This window comes from Colobus angolensis, unplaced genomic scaffold, assembly GCF_000951035.1.
Source record: "Colobus angolensis palliatus isolate OR3802 unplaced genomic scaffold, Cang.pa_1.0 Scaffold44, whole genome shotgun sequence".
NCBI lineage: Eukaryota > Metazoa > Chordata > Mammalia > Primates > Cercopithecidae > Colobus > Colobus angolensis.
Genome location: NW_012117821.1, coordinates 4,845,637 through 4,868,418, shown reverse-complemented (window position 1 = coordinate 4,868,418; position 22,782 = coordinate 4,845,637). Strand labels below are relative to the sequence as shown.

At 40.0% G+C, this 22,782-nt stretch overlaps 1 protein-coding gene across 1 annotated transcript in view; it reads left to right on the top strand.

The window, feature by feature from the left end:
* Nucleotides 1-22,782, top strand: part of SORCS3 (sortilin-related VPS10 domain containing receptor 3) — a 617,501-nt gene that overhangs the window by 303,431 nt on the left and 291,288 nt on the right. Inside the window, exon 4 of the mRNA XM_011957327.1 lies at nucleotides 22,406-22,564. Coding sequence (XP_011812717.1) covers nucleotides 22,406-22,564 — 159 coding nt within the window. The remainder of the gene's footprint in view (nucleotides 1-22,405; nucleotides 22,565-22,782) is intronic.

The window sequence follows — 22,782 nt, the reverse complement described above, 5'->3', positions numbered from 1 at the left end:
CTATACAGACCCTTTTAGACATCTATAGGAGGTACTGGCAATATTTTTAATTTTCTGGTTACTTTTACTATTTATGGATAATTTCCTTCTTAGTCTTCACTAGTGCTTCTTACCATATTTTCTATCTTATATCTTCCCTATAAGTTTCTAGCACATAAAAGGCCCTTTAATGCATGCTCTTTTGGACTGAATTTCCTCTTCTCTATTAGACTTTAAATTTCTTGTGGACAGAAACCATCTTGCTCAATATCCAGTTCCAGTCATACCTTCAACACTGCCTTACTTGGTATGAGACTTGATTTTAAAAATTTATTTTTATTTTTTTCTTAGAGTCAGTGTCTTGCTCTGTTGCTTGGGCCGGAGTACAGGGGTATAATTATAGCTCATTATAACCACTAGCTTCTGGGCCCAAGTGATCCTTAAGAAATGGATCAGTAGCTAGGATGACAGGCATGTGCCACCATGCCCAGTGAATTAAAAAATTTTTTTTTTGAGATGAGGGTCTCACTATGTTGTCCAGGCTGGTCTCAAACTCCTGACCTCAAGCAATCCTCTCACCTCAACCTCCCAGAGTACCAGGATTACAGGTGTGAGCCACCATGGTTAAATACAAACCAACCTATTAGGACTACATAGCAGTCTGTGTATCAGAGGTAGATCAGAGGTGGCAAGACAAAGAGGCTCAAGGCAGTTTCATGATTATTTTGAACCCTGAACAAAACTCGCTTTTGATGTGAAGCCTTTTATAGAGAAGTCACATCCCAGGATATTTTTATAATTCAGCCATCCTCCATCTGGCTAATCTTAACCATAGAAAGGAAGTTCAATAGTGTCCATTTTTGAGGGCTTAGCAAATTGTGTTATATATGTCATATAAATTATCTCATTTAACCCTTACCAAAACCAATGAACCCACCAATAGATACCATTATCCCCATTTAGGTCTAGTGATATGAGGTGGCTTGCCAAAGTCACTAAGCAAGTTAGCACCAGCATGACAATTTGAATCCAGTTTCCCCGATTCCAAGCCTAGTGTCTGTCTCCTACACCAGTGTGGTTCTTGGACCAGGAGTATTGACATCACCTGAGAGCTTATTAGAAATGCACACGCTCAGAGTCCCTCTAGATTTCCTAAATTGGACACTCTGTGTGGGACCCAAATCTGTGGTTAAGCACACTCTCCAGGTGATTCTGATGCACATGAATGTTTGAAAAAAATAACAACATGACACCAGTTGTTCCTAATAGTCCTTACTTACCCTGAGCCCTTGCTACTCAAAGTCTGGTCCACAGACCAGCAGCATTGGCTTAACTTCTAAGCGTGTTAGAAGTGTAGAATCTCACACTCTTCTACATACCTACTGAATCAGAATTTGTATTTTAGTAAGATATTTGGTGATTCATGAGCATATTAAAGTTTGAAAAGCACTACTCGAAATTATGTATTTTCTCTCCTTAGTCTTATATTGACTTTTCTTAGTCTCAGTGTCCAAGATTCTTGGGGTTTTTGTTCACCCATGATACAGGAACAAATGAAAGTTCTTCCATTTTCTGCCTTGTGACAAAGTTGAGAGCTGTGCTTATTCTTTTCTGATAAAAATCCACTTTCCCTTTCTATATCCCTGCTCCTCCAGCCTAAATGCGTGCACACACAGATACCAAATGCTTTTGTTTCCCTTTGATGTCACCTTAAACTAGGCACAACAGCAAGGGAGTAGCTAGAGTTGTGTTAATGTGTTGTAAATTAACAGGAATAGTCATTGTTGCCCATTAATTAGGAAAGAGATGGCTAATTTCTTGCCATTTTCTATTTCAGAAACTACAAGTAGAACTTACAAGAAGCAGCTCATTGTGCTGCGGTTGATGCTAGTTATTTCCCAACCATGTTATGAGCAAACGGGTAGTGTTTAGAAAGCCTAAAACACAGGCTCTTCGGAGGAAAAGAAACACACCTTCTGGGAGCTTATTGTTTAGTGAAGTTACAATAAGAATAACTGGAAACCCCACTCTCTGACAGAGTAGTGGGGGTATCAAAGATTATTCAGAGAAGGATAGTTAACCAAATAATGTCCCAACTTCCAAATGATTAGTTCTGCCTCAATGCCACATAGTTTTCTTCTGCAGTGTTTAACTTCTCATTGGGTCTAAGGAAACTGACCCATCATGATGAAGGCTCTGCTGAATTACATATCCCACTTTGTGTACTGTGAGTCTTCCACACTCTCTGTGGCCACATCCTTGATGCGGGGCTACCAGTCAGTGGCAGTTTCCTCCGTTCTGCAAGGAACTGGAAGCAAGAACCATGATGTCCTTGCTGTAGGTATTCTAAAACGGTGATGCTCAACCTCATGTATACATTAAAAGTGTGCTTGTTAAAAGGCAGATTCAGGACTTTGCTCTCAGAGTTAGAACTTCCTATTTAAGATGTCTAAGATAGGATCCAGGAAAACACAATGTTTCACTAGAACTTCAGGCAGTGCTGATGGCATTTTCCAAGGTGCCACCATTGGCTAAAAATTATACCATTGGTACCTATGAGATTTTAGAAAGGGGACTGCATTTGTTACATGTCCTCCACTGTGTGTTGGGATAGTTGAGAAACATGATCTTAGACTTCTCTTTCTGCTCTGTAATAGTTTTCCCAGAGTTAGTTAACTATTATTGCATTTACATGTAACTATTGACATCTACAATGTACCAGACATTGTGCTGGATGCCAGAGATAAAAAAGATAAATCAGGTAAATTATTGTTCTCAGAGATATCATAGTCTGATGTGGTCACAGACATACAGAGTAATAAATAGCACAAAAGCATGTTAGCTGATAAAATAGCAACCTAACACAGGGCCAGTGGGGACCCAGCATTGGAAATAGTGACATGGAATAAATTCCCAGTGTGTTCTGATAGCTGTCTGTATTGGGCAAGGCCAGGAAAATTGGGGGACTCTTGGTCACATGGGAAGCTCAAGGTTGTCCTAAAAAGTTTCAGTTGAATGGAGGAGGCAGATATATATATATTTGACCAACTGACTTTCCTTCAACTGACAGGGGGTTTGGTCACAAAGAAGTAAAGTTTTTTGTTTTTTTTTTTTTGAGACGGAGTCTCGCTCTGTCGCCCAGGCTGGAGTGCAGTGGCCGGATCTCAGCTCACTGCAAGCTCCGCCTCCCGGGTTCACGCCATTCTCCTGCCTCAGCCTCCCGAGTAGCTGGGATTACAGGCGCCCGCCACCTCGTCCGGCTAGTTTTTTGTATTTTTTGGTAGAGACGGGGTTTCACCATGTTAGCCAGGATGGTCTCGATCTGCTGACCTCGTGATCCGCCCGTCTCGGCCTCCTAAAGTGCTGGGATTACAGGCTTGAACCACCGTGCCCGGCCAAGAAGTAAAGTTTTTAAGAAAACTTATGCATCCAAGAGGGAATCTCAAAAGGGACACTGGAGATCTGTGTAATTTCTAGGAAGAAAATGGTGGTCCTATTATTAAAAGCTTAGAAAAGATGTGGTTCACTCCATTGCCTGGAGTTTTGAAGGCTCTCTGTTCCATGTTTCATTATCCAATAATAAATATCATAGTGAAAGTCACCTTTAGCACTTAAATATTGCTGGGATTTTATGGGATTGAATTGAAGGGTATTAAAAAGCCGGATGGGTGAGATACTTTTATAACACATGCTTCTTAAAGCTGTGTATAGTAAGTGCCTGTATACCATCTTTTTAAATGAGAGCATTCAGGCATAGCATTTGGACATGAGGGGGCCTCTGCTTGTTAATTAAACTTGTTGGTAATACTGATTTTTAAGAAATAGGAAGAAGCAGCTTGGGGCAAGTAGAATAGGATTTATTTCTGAGAAGAGTAGTCCACTTAGAACTGTCAGGTACATCAGCAGGACCCAGCCTGAGCTGGACCTGGGCATCACGGAAAGGAAGCAGACCTGCAACAAGTTTCACTAGCCAGTAGCTGGCTATGGGGTCAGTGTAGCTGTTCTCCTGGTGGTGGTGGTCTGTGCTACCTGTTTAGATCGACTGTTATTACAATTTTCCATTAAGCAGAGGGATTTTGTTAGGAGATTTAACAAGCTAGGTGGGAGTTAGTTTTGTACTTACTGCTATTTTTTTACTTAACATTATCATCCTAGTTTTTCTGGGTAGGTGGGAAAGGCTGAAACCAATGAGTCCCAGTCCCAGTTCTTTTATTTATATAGATTTTTTGAAGTGAAATTCACATAACATAAAATTAACTATTTTTAAAGTGAAAAATTCAGTGGCATTTAGTACATGCACAATGTGGTGCAATCGCTTCTATCTAGTTCCGGAGCATTTTACCGCCCCCAAAAGAAGCCCTGTGACCATTAAGTAGTCACTTCCCATTCCCCCATATCCCTAGTCTCTGGCAGTCACCTGTCAGCATTTTCTCCCTGCAGATTTACCTATTCTGGATATTTCATATAAATGGAAACATACAATATGTGACCTTTTGTTTCTGCTGCTTCTTACCTGCCATAGTGTTTTTGAAGTTTGTTAATATTGTAGCATGCGTCACTACTTCCTTTCTTTATATGGCTGAAAATATTCCATTGAGTGTTTACCAACATCAGTTTATACATTCATTCATTCATTAACATTTAGATTGTTTCCACATGTTTTGGCCACATTTTGTGAATACAACTGCTATGAACAGGCATGCATGTGTATTTGTTTATTTGCTTTTTATTCTGTTGGGTATGTACTTAGGAGTTAGATTTGTATTATTTGTACAAAATATTCCCGCTACTGGGTTTCTCCCTTTGGGAGGATTGCACACACCACCCTCAATGGGAGCAGGCTTGGCTCCATAACTTACTTTGGCCCATGAATGCAGTGAGAGTGGAGATGAGTACTGCTGAATGGAATAAGAAAGATTCTGCCTTCACTCTTTTCCTTCATCCAAGATTCCTGCAGGGATGACCTGGGGGCTTCTTCTGGCTGGGTTCATAAATGCAGACACCATGGAGCAGAGCAGTCAATCTTTTGAGCCCTTCCTAAAAGATACAAAATTGGGCTCTGGGAAGGATAAAAAGATGAGAAAAAGTCTTCTTGCCACAAAAGAGCTTACAGTTTTACTGTAACTTAAGCAGGTAGTTTTAAGGTCTACAAACTACTACAGAGGGCTGAGGAAGAATCCACAGAGCTTTCTTAGAGGTGGTGACATTTGGATATGGCCTTGAGGCAGTGATAGGGTTTACGGGTATGAAGTGTAAAAAAGAGCCTTCCAGGACAAAGAATAACTCCAGCAATGACATCACGATGGGAAAGTGAGATATTTGGGGAACTGTGAATTAGGTGATTCTTTTCAAGAATATATGCACTCTGGGGATATGGGGCTGGAACATTCTGTTGGAACCAGTGAGTGAAGGACTATGACCTCCAGGCTAAAGAGTTGACTCTTTATAGTCTGACATTACAAATGACAAGTTTGTCTCAGTAATGGATTACTGTCCCAATCTTCCTTTCTTGTTCTTTGGGGATGTGCACATCCTTCTGCAACAGTGTTTATCAGCCTTTACATTGTTGTTTTTACTTCATACATCTCAGCTGTGCAACCCGAGGGACTCTTGTCCTTATACAAACTGATTCTCTGTGTTTGCCCTCATCTTAGTTGAAAATAACTGTTCGGAAACACCATAGGACATGGAAGGGAAAGAAAGCCCCAACATTTGTTGAACGTGTTATGTGACAAGAGTTTTCCAAATGTTAATTCTCCTTCTCATCATCTCCTCTCAACCCACCATGGTGGTGGTGGTGGTGGAAGTGATTTCTTTTTTTTTATTTTGCAGTTGAGTAGAACTGAAGCCTTGAAGTCAAGGAGTTAATAGATGATGGAGGTGGGGTTTGACTGTGTCTTTCTCATCTGTGTGTTCCCTGTTTAGTGTAGAATCTAGCCCATAGTTAGAGCCTCAATAAATGAATGTGAGGGAATGATTGACCATATAACTGAATGACTAAATGAAAAAGTAAGGTCTGTTTGATTCTAAACCCAAAGGTGATGAGATTCCATTAAGAACACTGACTTATTCTGTGTAATTTTTTACCCCCACAGACACCAAAATGAATACCCTGGGGCTGTAGTGAGTGTGACTGGGATCCGATGACACAGCTCTGATTGAAGAGTATAGGGTGCCCTGAGCGGTTCCTAGATAATTTGGCTCTGCTAAGAGAATATTCTTACTTATCTCTTGTCCATCTTCTCTGGACAGAATGCTGGGTGCATGGACATCCATTGGGTGATCCTTCTCAGGTACATCATTCAGGACATTTCTGGCCCTTTGCTTTGGGATTAGAGCATTTCTAAAACCCTAGCTCAAAATGGACGGAGTGCGGGAAGTGAAAAAAGCAAGGTGAAATGTAATTTCCTCTTTAATATAGACTGTCATTTAATCTAATATTATAGAAAATGATTCGATCTTAAAAACCTATAAATTACGCTTGACAACTCTCTGATGTTCCTCTCCTTTCCCTTTCGGAAATTATACATGGCAACAGTGGGCTGTGGCAGAAAGGAGCATTCTGAATGTGGTTTGTTTATTGGCTCTTAATGAGAAGCGATTAATCTAAATCACCATAGGGGTGGATCCTTTGTGGAACTTTGAAATCAGAAGTGGCAGTGGGACCTTTTGACAAATGTGCTGTTCTGTCCTTAACAACACAAAAAGTTTGCAAAGGTTTGTGTGGTATTGTTTTCTTTCTTTCTGCAATAAGGAAAGAACACACACACACACACACACACACACACACTCAGAGTAGTCACTTGGACAAAACACGAAACCTTCACATTTGGGCTCCTCCATTTCTTACCTCTTCAGTCCTTCCTCCCCTACCTCTTCCCACTCTCTCTGGCTGAGGCAGCTGGGGCTGCTCATTATGTAGTTATCTGGAAGACCCTTTTCTCTGTTTATTACTGTTATTGTGTTTTTCTCTTCCCTGCCTGTCTGGGGACCACCTGGCACAGAATGATGGATCATTACAGAGACTACCTGCCTGGCAAAATTGCTACCTTGGTCCCCTCCTCTTCTGCTTCACGTTGAGAAAGGAAGCAAAACCAAACAACCAAACACCCTAAAAACCCAAACACCTATGATCACAAGCTCTTTTGTTTAGGGATAATGGGGTCAAATTTGCAGCTGAAGGGATGATTCCATAAAAGTAGGATGATGGTGGGTAGGGCAGGATGAGAGAACACCCATGGAGAAGATCTGTTAGGTTAAAAAAAGAAAAAATCCCATTTTTCCTCCTGCTTTCTGTTTGGTTCTTTTCTGCCTTTGTTTGCACTAATTCTTTGTTATTGCCTTGCTGTGCCCTCTGTCTCCTTTGCTATGTCACCAATACAGAGTACAGCAAGAAGGATAAAACACTCAACTTGGGAGGGAAAGTTCTGAATTTGAATCTGTCTTAACACTTAGTAATCAATTGTCGCTGAGTAGCCAATTGTCAATAAGTAGCCACTTGTCACTAGTGGAGTAGCAAGTCACTGAGCCCTGGCATTACTTTTGTTGTAGAATGGGTGCGATAGGCAGAATAACCACCTCCCCAAAATTCCCTACTCCCCAGAATTTGTGAATATGTTCAGCTATATGGCAAGAGGGAATTAAAGTTCTAGATTGAATTAAGAATGCTAATCAGCTGATCTTAAAATAAGGAGAGTACCCTGGATTATCAGGTGGGCCATTGTAATCTAGAGAATGAGAAAGAGGGAGGAAGAAGAACCAGAGTGATGCAGTATGACAAAGGCTGAACTAGCTGCTGCTGGCTTTGAAGATGGAAGGGGCCAGGAGCCAAGGAAAGTGGGCAGCCTTTGGAAGCTGCAGAAGGCAAAGAAAACAGATTCTCCCAGTATTAGTCTGTTTTCACACAGCTATAAAAAACTACCAGTAATTTATAAATTACTGAGTAATTTATAAAGCAAAAATGTTTAACTGACTCACGGTTCCACATGGCTGAGGAGGCCTCAGGAAACTTACAATGATGGTGGAAGTTGAAGGGGAAGCAAGGCACATCTTACATGATGGCAGGAGAGAGAGAGAGGGAGGAAGTGCCACACTTTTAAAACCATCAGATCTTTTTAGAACTCACTCACTGTCACAAGAACAGCATGGGAGAAACTGCCCCCGTGATCCAATCACCTCCCACCAGGTTCCTCCATGGACACGTGGGGATTACAATTTGAGATGAGATTTGGATGGGGCATGGAGACAAACCATATTGCTCCCCTAGAGCCTCCAGAAAGGAACATAGCCCTGCAGACACCTGGATTTTAGCCAGTGAGACTCATTTTGGACTTCTGACTTGCAGATAGGTAAGATAATAAAGTTATATTGTTTAAGTCACCAAGTCTGGGATGATTTGTAAGAGCAGCAACAGGAAATTGCTAGAGGGCATACTATAGAACTGAATGCTATTCTCCCCTACACATACCAAATTCATACGAATCATAGGATTCATATGAAATTTTAACCACCCCCAGCATGAGGGTATTTGGATGTTGGGCATGCAGGAGGTGGTTATGTCATGGGCAGAGCCCTCATGAATGGGATTAGTATCCTTTTAAAAGGGACCTCAGAGAACTCTCTCTCCTCATTACCTCACATGAGGACACAGTGAGAAAGCATTCATTATGAACAAGGAAGCAGGCTCTCATCAGATGCTGAATCTGCCAGTGCCTTGATCTTGGACTTCCCAGCCTCCAGAGCTGTGAGAAATAAGTGTTGGGTATGCATAAGTCACCCAGGGTATATTCTTTTATAGGAGCCCCAGTAGACTAAAACAGGGGTAACAATACCTGCTTCACATTCCTCACAGGGTAGAGTGAGGATCAAGGAGACAAGACCTGTGGAAGAACTTGGCAAGCTGTAAAATGCCATGCACCCCAAAGACTTCGGTAGGAATTAACTCTGCCCGTGGGTGAAGGCATGCAGCACAGGTGTCTTGAGCTAGGGGTAAAAGCACAGACCAACCAAGTGCTTTGAACATCTGCCAACTCCTTGTACAGCCTGACTCCTTGTGGTTTTCGTTGTTTTCTGGGAGCTAAATGTCTCTCCTCTGGGAGAATAGGATCAGTACCCCTTGTTCTTTCCTCAGGACAGTTCCTGCTTAGGTGAACAGACTCTGAGGCACCATTGGTTATTACAGCCTGGTCTCTTATGTGGTCCATTGTCTCAAAGGATTGTTGTAGCAGCAAGTTGCCTTTGTTCTATGTTGATCACAACTAGCATTTAGATGTTTGGGGGCCCGCCTCGGCCCCTCACATGTGTAGGCAGTCACTGGGGATGGGCAGTTGAGTTCTAAGGAATGTTCATGTGATATGATTCTTACTGGGCAATGCAATGTTCCCAGATGTACTGACGTTACCAATGATGATGAAGCTCTTGGCTGCATAGACTCTTTCAGCTAGACCAGGATATAGGATATTTCTAACTATATTTACTACCAAGATTGTTTTACTCATGATAACTTAAAGCGTATCTTCCTTCTCCTAAATGTAATAATCCTCCCCAGATATCTAGGTTTAGGTTCCTGTTTTAGTTCATTATCTATTGCTTGTAAAAGAACTCATGAAACTGTGTTATTTATAAGAAACAGGGTTTATTTTTCATAGTTCTGGAAGCTGGGAAGTCCAAGGTCAAGGAGGTACATCTAGTGAGTGTCTTCTTGCTGATGGGGACCCTAAGCAGAGTCCCAAGGTGGCCCAGGGTATCCCATTGCAAGGGGGACTGAGCATGCCAACATGCTATGCTCAGATCTCTCTTCCTCTTCTTATAAAGATGCCAGTTCTATGCCCATGATAACCCATTAATCCATTAACCATTGAATCCATGAATCCATGAGTGGATGTGATACATTAGTAAGGACAGAAAACCCCTATGATCCAATCACCTCTTAAAGGCCCCATCTCTCAAAACTGTCACATAGGGGATTAAGTTTCAACATGAGTTTTGGAGGGGACAAATATCTAAACCATAGCAATCCCTGAAAATATCCCAAGTTTGAGGCTTCCTATAGGAAGAATTGAAGGTCCAATGGAAAAAACATAGAGTTAGCAGGTGAACGTATGAAAGCTCCCCCTTTTTTGATGTTCACTGGAAGAAATACTAAAGATAATACAATAAATAATAAATATTAGTGACAATCTGCAGTTCTTAAATTAGCCATAATGAATACTGTGCAATTAATTTCCATTTACTGTCTCTTGTGCACTTGACTTTTTTCAGGCTTTTCCTCCTACACAGCTTCAACAAGATGCTTATAAATTAGGTTTGTTTTGTGGTAGATAATAGGCATGCTGGTGGGCATTTTTTTGCTTATCTTTTCATATAGTCATTGCCTTTGTGATTTGAGGCTTTGGAACAGTGATTCTTAATTCTGGGGTCCCACTGTGGTCCCAGATGTGCACAGTAGCAACTTGGATGCTTGAAGCAACAAATGCCTTGGATGATCTTAATTAAACTCATTAGATATTTCTGAAAAGCAAACACACTTGGTTATGTATGTATGCCTGTGACAACATTGTGCCAACTCACATGTCTTCATCCTATTTAACCTGTGCCTTAGTCCGTCTGATCTTAGAAATGCATGTTTGAGTTTGTATCTTGCTTTAATGCTCCTAATGTGGAGAAAAAAACAAACAAAAACCCTGAATCAAAACATCAAAAATAAGCAAAATGACTTTGAAATCAATCCTGTATGCTGCATCTTTTTGAATTATGAAACTTCTTTATACTACTCTCCTGGTGTTAGATTTGCTTTTTAAACTTATTGGAAATAAATATCTGGCTGAAAAATAATGTGGCCACCAATTTTTTAACTTTATCTATATCCAACTTATACAAAAGAATAATATGAAGTAGCAGAGGAATACTTACCTGAATGCCAATTACTGCATATGCAACTGGTAATGCCTTGGCTGGCAGAGGGACAGTGCCTCAGGTAAAGATATTGCTGACTGCCATTATGGAGATGAAGCTAGCTTCTCTGTCTAGTAGGACACTGATGAGCCCCAAATACAATGCACTGAATATTTGGTCAAGCAAACTGAGAAACCTTTGAGTGACCTTCACTCAATCATGCATCACATGATTTATTGAGCACGTGCTTCAGGCAGTGCAGCAAAGAAGACCAGAGAATGTTATTTAACCAAAACTCCCTGCCTTTAAGGAACATTATATCAAGGTGGCAAAGTGAGGTAAACACAAATAAAACATAAAGGAACCAATATTTTAAAATATATTAATGTATTTATAAATTTCATATATATTTAAACATAAAATCGTAGTTCAATGTGATTGTGAATTTGCTGGTGGAGTTCTTGGAAGACAGAGATCGTTCAGCTGGAGCACTCAGGAGGCTTCATGGAAGGGATTGAGTTAAAATGGGACTTGAAGGAAACCAGGGAGGATGCTGGGCTTTCTAGGTAGGGGAGTAGCATTGGCAAAGATAGGATTGTTGCAGTAAGCACAGTGATTTGAAAAAACTCTGAGGCACAGCTTGGCTTGAGCAAGTGGTTATGTTGAAGAGGTCAAGCCTAAAGACAGCATGGGAGCCCACTAAATGTCTGAGATGCTGAGTGTGTTTTTAAAGACATGTAGAGAGTATTGGCATTTCTTGTGGAGGGAAGATTCCATGATCAGAGCTGGGCTGGGGGAAGTCCATTTGGTATGTGGTGTGTGGGATAGTTTGGGGCAGGAAATACTGCAGAGGGGAGGTCCATAACACCACTCCCTGAATTGGGAGATACTCTTTTTCCTGTCCACACTGGGGCTTCATCACTACCCCACCATCATGACACACCTGTCCTGCACCACGACTTGTGCTCACCATGTGGACAGATATTTACTAGCTTTTCAAATTTTCCAAGGGCAGGCAATGCGTAGCATGTTTTCTCAAGAAGTTATATGCATGTGTATATGTGTGTGTGTAGACAGATAATGTTTTATGATTATAAAGGAAGTGTGTGCTCATTGCAGAAAATTTGGGGAAAATAGAAAAGTATAAAGAAAATAAAAAATACTCATAATCGTGCCAGTTGGGAATAACCACTCTTAACTTGTGAATTTTGGTTTCAAGTCATCTACTATGGATAAGTACAGACAAGAAATATAAGCAATGTTTAACAAAATTGAGATGATGCTTCATGTGTGTCCAGCCTGCATTTTATGCACTGTGTAAACATATGATTGTTTTTCATATGTCATAAAAGTATTTGAATTCGTTTTAATGGCTGCATAATATTCCACTGAATGGCTTTAGCTCACTTTAGTCATGGTCCTATCAAATATAGTCGTTATTTCTAATTTTGTATTATTATAAAAACATTGCATTGAACCTACAGGTGCATAAACCTTTTGTTGGGTTTCTGATGGTTTCCTTAGATAGTTTTCCAGAAGGGAATTTACAGGGTTAAATTTATGATTATTTATGAGAGTCTCATTCTATTGGTTTTCAGAGTGGTTATGGCAATTTATGCTTACATCAACACTGACAGTCTGCCTAGCTCACTCCACTGCCTTTACCATGGTCACGCATACCCTCCCTGTTGGTACATTCAGTAGCCAATTCTCGGAACTCTTTATACCTGACCATCAACTGCATTTGACACAGCTGGACACTCTTCCCTAATACACTTTCTTTCCTTGATTTTAAGAGTATCTCACTCTTTGAGTTTTCCTTCTCCCTCTCAGGCTCCTTTCCTGGTCTGTCCCTATCTTTTTGACCCTAAACATACTATAGAGCTCAGTTCTCTGGACTCTCTTTTGTCTGTCTTTGCTGTCATGGTGATCTCTAGATTCACATCTTTAAGTGTTATTCAGACTCTGATGTCTCCTTGATTCTTATCTGCAGGCCAGCCCTCTCCCATGAATATAAGCCTTGTACATCCCTCTTCTACTTACATCTCTGTTTGGATCTGTATTAAGCATTTCAAATCCAAATTCTTTATTTTTAAAGCCCTGAACCTGTTTTTCTATCTCATAAATGCTAATTCCACTTTCCCAGTTGTTCAGGCCCCAAACCTATCAGATAATTTGAATTAGTTCCAATTTGTAATGTACAGTTTAAAAATCTTTTAAGGGGTCATCTCATTTCCTCTGATACTCCACATCTAATCTGCAAGCTGATCTTTTTAACCTTTCTTCCAAAAATACACCCAGAAACTGACTACCCCTCAGCACCTCAGTGCTCCAGCTTGGTGCAGGCCATTCGTCTGTTCCTTCTGGTCATCACAGAGCCTCTTCCGGTCTTTTTGATTTTTTCCCCACCTCCTCCAATGCTCTATTCGACATGGTGGCCAGAGTGAGAGGATTAAAAAACAAGCCCTAGCCTATCAGAGCCCTACTCATTGTATGTGTATCATATACTTTCTATGTCACTTGCGATAAAGCCGGAGTTCTTATATCAACGCCTGGGTCCACGTTTCCTTGTTGGGTCCGCATTTCCTTGCCTACCTCATTTCCAGCACTCTACCTTGTTCATTCTGTTCCAGCCTACTGGGCTCCTACATTCTTTTGCAAATGCTGCCTTCCCAGTGAGGCCTTTCCTGACCACATGATTTAAAACTACACAGCCAGTCTTTCAGCACCAACCCTTCCCTTTTCTGCTTTCTTTCACTCCAAAGGCCTTATCACCATCTAATATGCCACATTTTACTTATTTGTCTATCTGTTGTTTGTTCTTCCTTCACTAGAATGTAAGCTCTATGAGGGAAAGTATTTTCATTCTGGTTTGATTACTGCTCTGATCTAGTCCTTAGAATAGAGCCTGGCATGGAGTGAAGCCTCAGTCAATAGGCTGGATGAATAAATGGTGCGGATATGTTTGTTTGATTAAAGTGTTCATTAGCCTGTTATTTTATCTCTAGTCTCATGTCTTATTTTTGTATGTATTTTTTACTTTAAAACATTGTAGGGATATACAAATAATATGAAATTCGCCATCTTCCCCATTTTTAAGTGTACAGTTTAGTAGTGTTAAGTATACATTGTTTTACAACCAATCTCCAAATTTCTTTTCATCTTGCTAAACTAAAACTCTATACCTACTAAACAACAACTCCTCATTTCTCTCTCCCTCTAGCCTTAGTATCTACCATTCTATGTTTTGTCATTATGATTTTGACTACCTTAGGTACCCCATATAAGTACAATCATATAATATTTTTTTCTTTGTGACTAGTATATTTCACTTTGCATAATGTCTTCAAGGTTCATCTATGTAACATGTGTCAGAATTTCCTTCCTTCCTAAGGCTGAATAATATTCCATTGTAGTGTATACCACATTTTGTTTATCCATTCATTCATTGATAGACACTTGGGTTGCTTTCACCTTTTGGCTATTGTAAATAATGCTGCTATGAGCATTGGGCGAACATATCTCTCTTTGAGACCTTGCTTTCAATTGCAAGAGTCTTGTTTCATGTTGCCACATTGCATTTTAGAGTAGTCACGCCAATTTATACTTGCATCAATACTGACTGTCTGCCTACTTCACTCCACTGTCTTGGCCATGGTCACCAATACCCTCCACAATGCTACATTCAATGGTCAGTTCTTGGTACTCATCTTTCTTGACCATCAATTGCAATTGACACAGCTGGACACTCACTTTTGGGTATTACCCAGATATGGAATAGCTGGATCATATGATAATTCTATTGTTAATTATTTGATGAACCACCATACTGTTTTCTGTAGCGGCTGCACTATTTTTTGTTCCCACCAACAGTTCACAAGGGTTCCAACTTTTCATATCCCTGACAACACTTGTTATTTTCTGATTTTTTATTTTTTATTTTTAAACAGTAGCCATGAGTGTGAGGTTGTATTTCATTGTGGTTTTGATTTGCATTTCTTTAATGATTAGTGGTTTTGAACGTCTTTTTATTTGCTCACTGGTCATTTGTATTGCTTTGGAGAAATGTCTATTCAAGTCCTTTGCCCATTTTTTAAATAGGATTGTTTTCTTGTTATTTTTGTACTTTATTTTTTTTTCTTGAATAGCCTCAACGAGTGTAGTTTTGTTCGCATGCTTATGTTAAATCCTGAGGAACAAGTATAAATAAGCTTAATATAATGAATTCGGGTGGAAAGGTAGGGAGTCTAATCTTGGCAAAAAGAATGACATGTATTGTGGCCATAGGTGAGACAGCATATGTATTAGCATAAATGCCTATTGGTGTTCTGTGACATTTATATGTAGTTTACATATCTTACGTGTAACAATCCCAGCTGCAGCATCGTTGACATTTTGTGTTGGATAATTCTTTGTTGTAAGTCACTGTCCTATGCTTTGTCACATGTTTTACAGCATCCCTGGCCTCTGCCCACTAGATACGAGAACTCTGCTGCCCCCGGCTGTGATAATTAATATATCTCCATACATTGCAAAGTGTCTCCTTGGTATGACCCCTTCTTTCCCCTCAGTTAAGAACCACTGTTCAAAGAATGAATGCTGGTATATTGTGAGTAAAAGCCATATCTATAGTAGGCTCTGTTTGTATGGAAGTCAATATTCAACGACTTATCAATTATATCAGTGGGTTTAGGGGATAGCTATGCTGTCATTGTTTTATACTCTAAGAGCTCATATTGATATTATTGTTATTTCTTATTGAACACTAACTTTGCTAAAAGTCTACCATTAGGACTCAATTATGCAGTAAATTATAGCCTTTCTTTTTTTTCTATTTAGAGAAACGTCTGTTTGCTCCTATTCTGAGAGCATGCCCAAAGCGTTGAACTAGAATGTTTTCCTTGACTTTCTGGATCTCTGGCAGAGTGAGAGACTGAGAAACCTTTAGCTTTCACTTGATTTTAATAGATTGCACAAAGGATACACAACTGAATAAAGTGACATATTCATCAATGATACTGTTAAGACTCACTCAGCAGCAGGAAACGGTACATTGTGGAAAGATTTCTGGGGAGGATTTGACATCTCCAATACTAATGTTGACTGGTTTGGACATAGATAATCTGACAGGCTTTTGAGAGTATAAGCTGACTAAGCATAGCCCCTGCCTCACTCCTGACTTCCCTGAGTGTCCTTTGCAATTTGCAATATACCATTAAACTTAGGACCACTATTATTCCACATTCTCAGGAATTTCCTTCAGAAAACATTACAAGTTTTTTTTTTCCCCAAAAGATATTGCACCATACGTATGTCGGTAATCTCTAAAGCTTGTCCATCTCTAATCTTGGACACAGATGATTCATTTACAGTGAATGGCTAAATCATAGGAACTTGATTGTCTGCAGTTCTTACCCTAAGGCAGTGTCATGTTTAGTCTCCTCATGGGGTATAACCATGCAACGAAGAGATGAGAGCGTTCATTCAAAGCAGCAATTATGTTTAGCAAATTGACAATTATCTACCAATTGGTGTTTACTCTGGCAGTATTCATATTCGTTAATAGAGTGTGTTTTCTTAAAATATTACCAGAAATGCAAAATGCATGTAAAGTGAATGTAAAATATAAGACACTAAAATACGATGTTTTTCTCCCTGACACTTTTCTATGTTTTAAATTATGGCAAACACACACATACAGACACCATGAGATTTACCCTCCTAACCCACTTCCACATGTACAATAGAGTGCTAACTATATGCACATTGTACGTACAGCATATCTCTAGAATTATTTCATCTTGCGTGACTGAAATTTTATAACCATTGAACAGCAACTCCCCTGTTGTGTCCCCTCTATGCCCACCTGTTGCAATTTTCTCCACAAAGTTCAGGAATGATGGTAGTCAAGAGGGAGGCAAATAATCCCCGAATCACCTCGATTTGTCTCCAACTTGCTTGGCATCACTTCTGACTTCAGTTGTGCTCTTATCCTAGGTAATTTTTTTTTTTGGTGGGGGGGATGGGGTCTGGCTCTGTTGCCTAGGCTGGTGTATAGTTGTATGATCTCAACTGCCCGGGCTCAATCAATCCTCTCACCTCAGCTTCCTGTTAGCTGGGGCTATAAGTGCATGCCACCACACCATGCTAATTTTTTTTTTTTTTTTTTTTGGGTAGAGATGAGGTTTCACCAAGTTGCCTAGGCTGGTTCTGAACTCCTGAGCTCAAACAATCTGCCCACGTCAGGCTCCCAAAGTGCTGGGATTACAGGTGTGGGCCACCATGCCTGGCCTTATCCTGGGTAATTTAAAGGTAAAGGTTAACATTTATTTAGTACTTATGTGCCTGATAGTGTGCTAAGCCCCTTTAATCATTGTCTCATTTAATCCTTTCAATAGTCCTACGAGGTAGGTACAATTACCATCTCCTTTTTTTCTCTAGATGAAATAACAGACTTGGGATAATTGAGATGGAGTTTCACTCTCACTGCCCAGGCTGGAGTGCAATGGAGCAATCTCGGCTCACTGCAACCTCTGCCTCTCGGGTTCAAGCAATTCTCCTGTCTCAGCCTCCCGAGTACCTGGGAGTACAGGCACGTGCCACCACACCGGCTAATTTTAGTATTTTTAGTAGTGACAGGGTTTCATCATATTGGTCAGGCTGGTCTCGAACTCCTGACCTCAGGTGACCTACCCGCCTCGGCCTCTGAAAGTGTTGGGATTACAGGCATGAGCCACCGCGCCTGGCCTTGAGTAACTTCTTTCTGTTTACACGTGAAGTGTCAGTCTGAGGAGCTTGTTCTAAAGACGTCTGCATTGAGAGCCTAAAACCTTAACAATCTGCGAAACCGTATATGAAAACCCCTCCTCCCCTTCCAGCACATGTATACCCACTGCAGGTCTCATGTCAGGACAAACTGCTTTATAAAGAATCAAAGCAGAATGAGGAACAAAACAAAATAAAAATCTCTAGTGGGATCTCTGTCCTGTTCGTATTGCCAAAATCACATAAATGCAGAACTCACGATATCTAAACAGCCATTGCTATAAATTATACATTATATACCTATAATTATACATTGAAAGGTAAGCTTGTAAATGTCTTTGTTTTTGTAGAAACATGCTATCACAGCTTTAGCAAGAGTCACATGCCTCATCCATAAATTCAGTCCACAGACACATTTAATTTGGGCACAATGTTTTTTAAAAACCCAATTTTAAATATTTTGAGGGAATGATGTACACTTTCCGATTTGACACAGTCCTCACCAGTCCTTGTCTTGCCTTGTCTGCTTCACTTGCTCACTTTACCTGCTTTGCCCTCACAGGCATTGGGATTTGAAATCCATGTGTAACAAGAAAAATTTGAGCAGACATGGGATGATTTTCTTTATAGATTTGGTACGTGAATATACAATACACATATTTTACCTTGAGGCTTAACTTCTGACAAAATATTTGCTCTCTGATTATATTTATATAAATAGTATGGCCTCCTCCTTTTTTATTTTTGAGCACCTACAACTAACTTATATCTTCCTCTTAGATTCCTACTATTTTAATACTTGATGCTCCTGTGCTCAGAGGTTGAGACTAGTGAAGCTACATTTTTGGCGGGTTTCTCAGAGATGCTTTAAAAAAGGATTGTGTGTGTGTGTGTGTGTTTGTGTGTGTATAGAGCATGGAAGGTGTGGGTTTTGAGGAGCAATTAGAGAAGTAATAGGCAAGTTGCTTTTCTCCTGAGCCTCAGTTTCCTTATCTGTAAAATATAACTCATGATCTCTACTTCACATGATTTGTGTGAGATTTTAATAAAAAAATCAGGTAAAATGCCTGACATAGGTTAGAAATCCAGAATATGTCAGTGTCTATTTCCCTTCCTTTCATTCTTCTAAAAAAATTGAATTGAATAGAGACACTGCCAGTGATATCAAAGTATATCAAATAATTTCTGATGAGAATGTCAGAGAAGGGTAGTAATAAAAATGTGCTCTCCCCAACAAAAGCTCCATAAAACTGCCACTCAATATCAATATGCTTTATTGTATATAAATTTCTGTATGTGTGTGTGCACATAAATGCAGCATCTCTGTATATGTTAGTGTATGTGTGCTCACACACATGTGTTGCGTGTGGATTAATGTGCATGTGGGTATGCAAGTGGGCTTGTGTGTGTCTCTGTGTGCATGTGTGCACAGAAAGAAACAAGGCTAGGGGAAGAAACTACATTGCACAAGATGTTCAATGGTAACACTCATTTAGTATATTGTAACTCACGGTATATAAAATAAAGTTCATTTATGATGTTGGTCTTATCTTCTAATTAAAATCATAGGCATGAAGCTTTTTTATACCTGCATAAAATAAGCAGTTTAATTTTTCTGCACCAGGGGAAAAATGATTTCATTGCCTATTATGTAGACCATTGGTACATGATGTAAAGCAAGTGAGGCTGGTTATGAAAGCTTTTTTTTTGAGACAGAGTCTCGCTCTGCCACCCAGGCTGGAGTGCAGTGGCGTGATCTTGGCTCACTGCAACCCCCACCTCTAGGGTTCAAGTGATTCTCATGCCTCAGCCTCCTGAGTAGCGGGGATTACAGGTGTGTACCACCATGCCCAACTAATTTTTGTATTTTTAGTAGAGACGGGGTTTCACAATGTTGGCCAAGCTGGTTTTGAACTCCTGACCTCAAGTGATTTGCCCGCCTCGGCCTCCCAAAGAGCTGGGATTACAGGCATAAGCCTGCGCCCGGCCAAAAGGCCTCCTTCTTACCCATTATATTCGTCCTCTCAAACTCTGCGAGCACCACAGATGCTTCCTGGTGGGTTTTCTCAAGGGCAGCTTGAGTGCTTTGACCCGTTTCCCCTACCCCTTCATAGTGCCATGGGAAGAGGAAGTTATTTGGTCTGTGATTACTCTAAGAGTATTTCTCTGCATTATTCACACATGAGTGAAAAAAAGTTATTATACTGCTCCGTTTCTTAAAAATGTGCTGATAACTAGATGACTTATTTCAATGAAGCCAAAGCAAATATTTGAGAAAAGAAAGCAAGCTTGTCTTAGAAGCTGTAAAGGAAAAAAAGAGGGAAAGGACTATGAATCTTAGCACTTAAAAGACCTAAATTTGTTTTAAAGCTTATTTTATTTTATTTTATTTTATTTTTATTTTATTTTTATTTTTATTTTTATTTTTTTTAATTTTTATTTTTTTATTATACTTTAAGTTCCAGGGTACATGTGCATAATGTGCAGGTTTGTTACATATGTATACTTGTGCCATGTTGGTGTGCTGCACCCATCAACTCATCAGCACCCATCAATTCATCATTTATATCAGGTATAACTCCCCAATGCAATCCCTCCTCCCTCCCCTCCTCCCCATGATAAGCCCCAGTGTGTGATGTTCCCCTTCCCGAGTCCAAGTGATCTCATTGTTCAGTTCCCACCTATGAGTGAGAACATGCGGTGTTTGGTTTTCTCTTCTTGTGATAGTTTGCTAAGAATGATGGTTTCCACTCTGGGTAACATTTTAAAAATTCTGTTAGTTAACACTTTTATTTTATAAGATATGGAAATTTGGGGGTCTATATTTTATACTCTGGACCTTATGGTTTAGACTACATGATAGAAAATTGGTGGCAACATATGCAAAGATAGGAAAAACTCTAAGAGGAAATAAATTCACTTGCTCATTCAGGAACTCAGAGAAGCCGAGTTGAGCTGGATAGTACATTCCAAAAGGGTTGTGCTGCTGATGTAGCCAGGACATAAACAGGGGTACAGATTTTGCTAGGATGTTTTAAGGATTTTGGAATATAGGAAGATCGATTAAACCATTGAATGGTTTTAAGTGACAGAATGTCAGAATCAGGTTTGTATTACAGGTTGATTGTTCCGGCCACAGTGTGAAACATGGATTGGAAAGGACAAGGCTAATGTGGTAAGACTGGCTAGAGTTGTCTTACAGTAATCCAGAAGAGAGATTTGCATGTTTTGGACTAAGACAATCACAATAAGTAAGGAGATAATGGATTTGGTGTTAAGAGTTAATTGAAAAGTAAAATACACTGGCCTCATAGACTTATTCTTTCAGAAGGTGAGAAAGTAGAGTCAAGGATGCATCTTGGGCTTTTTGCTAAACATGGATAGTTGGTGGAAACGCTCATGGAGCTAGGGTATACTGGAGAAGCAGTAGGGCTGCGATCAGGTACCACTGTGGGGCACATCTGGAGCTCAAGGTGCTTGTGGGGCATCTAAATAGAAGCATCTTCCAGGCAGCAGAGCTTCCAAATCTGTGACTGAGACTCAGAGATTTAGGAGTTTTCCCCAGGAGGTGATGATTTTCAAAAGGAAAAGGAAAAGAATCAGGAATGGAAGCTGTCACTGAGTAATAGTATTTTGAGTGAAAAGGAAGAAAGTCAAAATGGAAGGTTAAAGAGTGGTCACAGTTAAAGGATAATAAGAGAAAATTGAGTATCCAAATGAAATGAAAAGGAAAAATAGATGAACATGGGGTTATGGAAGCCCCTGGAAGAGAATGTTTCAAAAAAGATGGAATTGTTGTAGTATCAAAGGCTACTATGAGTTTAAATAATGGAAAAGTCTGGGTGTCTAAGCGTTTATTGGTTTAAATACTAAAAAGGTAGTCATATCTTTAGTGAGATCAATGTAATTGTGGTACTCAGGCAGATCACCTGAGGCCAGGAGTTCGAGACCAGCCTGGCCAACTTGGCAAAACCCGATCTCTACTGAAAAAACAACAACAAAAAAGAATATACATTATGCCATATGCTCAAAGCCAGTTTGGATATTATCAGAGTCAGGTTATTATTGAGGAAACTGAGGTTGGGTAACTTTCTCAAGATGATACAATATTAACAGAGAACTGTTGAGATTTGAACCTGGCCTCTCTGATGCCAAAGATTTTTCGTTACAGTATTTCTGTCCCCTTGACTGGAAGATGATAAACCTTCTGTGGGAATAATATTTGCCCAAGGACCTTTGGGGCTATATGCTTTGGAAAATATCTCTAACAAAGGAATCATAAAACCACTTAATTGAATGCATAAAACAATTCAGAAAGAACGAAACAAACAGTGGGATCATGGCAGCATGGCAGTGGGGGAGGGAGCTTCTCATGACTAAAGGAACAATGCTGTGATTAACAATGACATGGAGAAGGGATGGCGGGGGGGCGGGGGGGAGAGAGAGAGAGAGAGAGATATGACTGTCTCAAGGTCAGGAGACAGAAGACCACAAAAAATGTTCCCAGCGCTTAAAAGATGGACATCAAAAATGAAACCTCCTTCTATGTGCAGACCTAGCCTTGCCCCCTATTTTCACCTCAGTTCAACAATAAGACACTAAATCAGGAGAAAAGATAATACAAATATTTTATACAGAGGCCCAGATGCCCCTTTTTATGCTATAGTGTATAAATACCGATGACTTATTTATGATTAAAGTTATATTTATTCTTTCCTAACTTTCTTTACTAACTCTGTCTATATTTGTCCCTCTGTCCTTTCTTTAGATTATGCTTCTCAGTGATCCTGAAATAGAGAGCAGCATACTGATCAGCTCCGACGAAGGGGCCACCTATCAGAAGTATCGGCTCACCTTCTATATCCAGAGCCTGCTCTTTCATCCCAAGCAAGAGGACTGGGTGCTGGCCTACAGTTTGGACCAAAAGGTGAATAAATACTATTTTCATTCACATCTTGTCATCCAGGTACCACCATGTGAAAATCACTGGTTTTCTTAACCCAGATTTTAGAGGGAATTCAGTGACATTTCATCATTCCAACCCAAATCATTTCATCATTGATTTTGCCTGCAACAACTAACTTTTCTTTCTGCTCTTAAGTATCAAAATAGGTAGACAGGTATATTTCACTTATTGACAATGCT